The sequence below is a fragment of the Trachypithecus francoisi genome, unplaced genomic scaffold, assembly GCF_009764315.1.
Source record: "Trachypithecus francoisi isolate TF-2019V2 unplaced genomic scaffold, Tfra_2.0 Lachesis_group21, whole genome shotgun sequence".
Classification (NCBI taxonomy): domain Eukaryota; kingdom Metazoa; phylum Chordata; class Mammalia; order Primates; family Cercopithecidae; genus Trachypithecus; species Trachypithecus francoisi.
Window position 1 is genome coordinate 26,670,655 of NW_022681467.1, and position 3,273 is coordinate 26,673,927.

Consider the following 3,273-nt stretch of genomic DNA (forward strand, 5'->3'; position numbering starts at 1 on the left):
TCAGTTGTTGAATTTTGCTCTACTAGATGGACAAGTCTTTATGGGAAACTTTCAAATAGTATCAATTTATCTGGCCAAACCTAAAAGCAATCTTACTCCTAGAATGACTATCTAGAAGTTTTATACATTAAAAACATTATTATTGAATGTGCTTCTGTGTCAACTAATGACTTAATTTATCTTCCAAACTGGGTTACTTTTGTGAGAGGCAGCACTAGATGGATGGAACATTGGAACAGTAGGAATAAGACAGGATTATCCCACACAAACCAGGGCACATGACCAACCAACCTTGACCCAAATGGATTGAAAGCTCAGATGGAAAGTCATAGTTCCTGCTCTCTAGGGGTGCACATCCTGAGGAAGGGGGAGGAAGGAAGATATGGTGGAACATTCTGTGACTGTGAGCTCCATATTTGGGGATGTAGGTGTGTGTGTTGGGGGGAGTGGACTTGGATTTCCTGTCTGTCTGTGTGGGTTAAAATGAGAGCTCAGAGTGCTGATAGCTCTCAAAGCTCTGGATCATCTTGAAAGACCTGTGGGACACAGAGTACTGGACAAAGTTCTGCTGCCTCTTTCTCTTGGGAAGTCTGTAAACATGAAGCTGTTTCTGGTTCTCATTATTCTGCTGTTTGAGGTACTCACAGGTAACTTGTCCAAATGTACCATAATATCCGAAGAGATATTACTATTTGTAAGAGTGGGAACAGGACTTTCAAGAATATTTATATTTGGCCAAAATCATAAAAAAGTACCCATTCTCCTGGTTGCCTGACTTGAGTCTATGCCTTAGAAGAGAGCACAGGGAGATAAGAAGAGGAGATCAGGGCTATACTGGAGTCCCAGGAGTCCTCCTCAAAGGCATCCATGAACTCATCATCTAGAATTATCTTTATAATGCTGGACATAGTTTTCACCTGAGAGCCTGGCCATCTCCTTTTCCATTCAAGTTCATTTTCAGCCTGTACTACAACAGTAATTAGAAGAGCACACATTTTGGAGTCATGTCAATGTGAGGTTAAAATATGTCTTCATCATTGACTGGTTGTATGAGTTGAGCACATTATTTCCTTTTAATCTCAATCTTTTCATCTGTCAAGGAGTAGAATGACTATATTTCATGATTCTATTTGATGTATAGATTATATGAGCTTACAAGCACGAAGCACAAAGTTCATGGTAGAAACCCTGTCAGTGAGAGTTTCCTTCTCTCTTGCTAGGAAGAAGGCATATTGTATTTTTGTGGCCCCAAAATATGCTCCTCTAACCCTCAAAGATGTTCCCTGATTCTGAAGTTTAGGATAGGGAGAGTATGTCTCTGTTCTCCAGCATTATGCTTTGGGCTTTTTAAAATTTTGGGTAGAGGGACAAATAAGGATTAGAAACAAGAGACTTAGAATCTCAGTGCATTATTCTGAGTAGGTGACAATGTAGCTCTCTAGAGCCAAATTCATGGAACTGAATTTGATCCCTGGGCAACCTATTTATCTGAGATCCAGGGGCATGTGACGAGTGACAGACAGGAGCAGCCAGGTTAAGGGGAGGAGTTCTCAATAGAACCTGTTGCTGAGACCCATGAGATCTTTTCAAAGGGAGATTTCTGCTACCCATATCAGTGAGTGTGAAACTGAATTAAGTTAAAAAGTCTTGTTTGTGATGTTCTTTCAAAAGTTGCTTTGGCTCTGAGTTGTGCCAATGGTGACATGTCTTGTGCGCATGGTGACACGTTAGTGGTCCCTGGGGACATGGGACTGAGGTGGAGCTGACAGCATGCTGACTTTGGAGCTTGATGGAGAGAGTCAGCTTTGCCAGGGTCCTAGGGGTGGGACTTGGCTCTGGTTGATAACCAGGAATTGAGTTCTCTCTTCTCTTTTGTCATATCAGTTCTAATGTTCTCAGAGGCAACTGGACATCAGCTGAGAGCCCGGGGTTTTGAATGTCCTTAATTTGGGATGCTTTTCAAGGAGGGGCCCCTGAGTTTCCTTTTATCAGCATAATGTTCACTTGGGACCATAGGAGGCCATGACTTGTGGGGAACCATATACCTACCTCTTCTGCTCTTTCTCACGTACTAACCTTGGTTCAATGTTGTTTCCTATGCACAGATGGGGCAAGACTCAAAAAATGCTTCAATAATATAACAGGCTATTGCAGGAAGAAATGCAAGGTAGGAGAAATACATGAAATAGGATGTCTAAGTGGGAAATTATGTTGTGTTAATGATGAAGAAAACAAAAAACATGTGCCAGTTAAGAAGCCACATCAACATCCTGTTGAGAAGCTGAGCGTGCAGCAGGATTACGTCATCTTACCCACCATCACCATTTTCACAGTCTAATCCTAAATCAAGCCCTTGTCTCGCTGGTCTCCACTCTTCCTAAATAAAAAGTGCTGCCTAATCCAGCAGACTGCAGCGAAAGATTTATCTACTTCCTTCTGTGAACTTGATTCCCCACATAATAAAGTCCTGTGCTTTCCTCTGGGTTCGTTTATTGATGTAGTCACTCATTTCCTGAACACTTCGAACATAAATGAATGGTTGCCATGTTCCTGGTTTTATACCAGTAAGATGGGGGATATAGAAATTAAGTAAACATATTGGTAGAGGTGGAAGTTAGCTTTTCCATTTTTAAGAAAATAATTTCAACTTTTATTTTCGCCTCAGGGGTACATGTGCAGATTTGTTACATTGGCATACTGTATGTTGTTGAGGTTTGGGGTACAATAGATCCCATCACTCAGGTACAGAGCATAGTACCCAACAGTTAGTTTTTCAACCCTTTCCCCTCTCCTCTTTCCCTCCTCTAATAGTCCCCAGTTTCTATTGTTCCCATCTTTATGTCAATGTGTACCTAATGTTTAGTTCCCACTTATAAGTGAGAACATGTGGTATTAGGTTTCCTGTTCCTGTGTTAATTCGCTCAGGATAATGGCCTCTAGCTGCATCCGTGTTGCTGCAAAACACATAATTTTATCTTTTTTATGGCAGCATGATATTCCATTGTATATATGTACCACATTTTCTTTATCCAATCCACTGTTGATGGGAACCTAGGTTGATTCCATGTCTTTGCTATTGTGAATAGTGCTGCGATGAACATACACGTGCATACATCTTTTTGGTAGAACAATTTATTTTCTTTTGGATATATACCCAGTAATGGGATTGCTGAGTTGAATGGTAGTTATGTTTTAAGTTCTTTGAGAAGTCTCCATACTTCTTTCCATAGTGGCTGAACAAATTTACATTTCCACTAACAGTGTATAAGCATT

General features: G+C 40.7%; 1 protein-coding gene across 1 annotated transcript; it reads left to right on the top strand.

Annotated features, from left to right (window-relative positions):
* Positions 1-516: 516 nt before the first annotated feature.
* On the top strand, positions 517-2,371 carry DEFB128 (defensin beta 128). The gene is made up of 2 exons (XM_033185349.1): positions 517-647; positions 2,106-2,371. Exons 1-2 carry the CDS (start codon positions 599-601, stop codon positions 2,336-2,338), a joined length of 282 nt encoding a protein of 93 aa, XP_033041240.1. The 5' UTR covers positions 517-598; the 3' UTR covers positions 2,339-2,371.
* Positions 2,372-3,273: the final 902 nt, after the last annotated feature.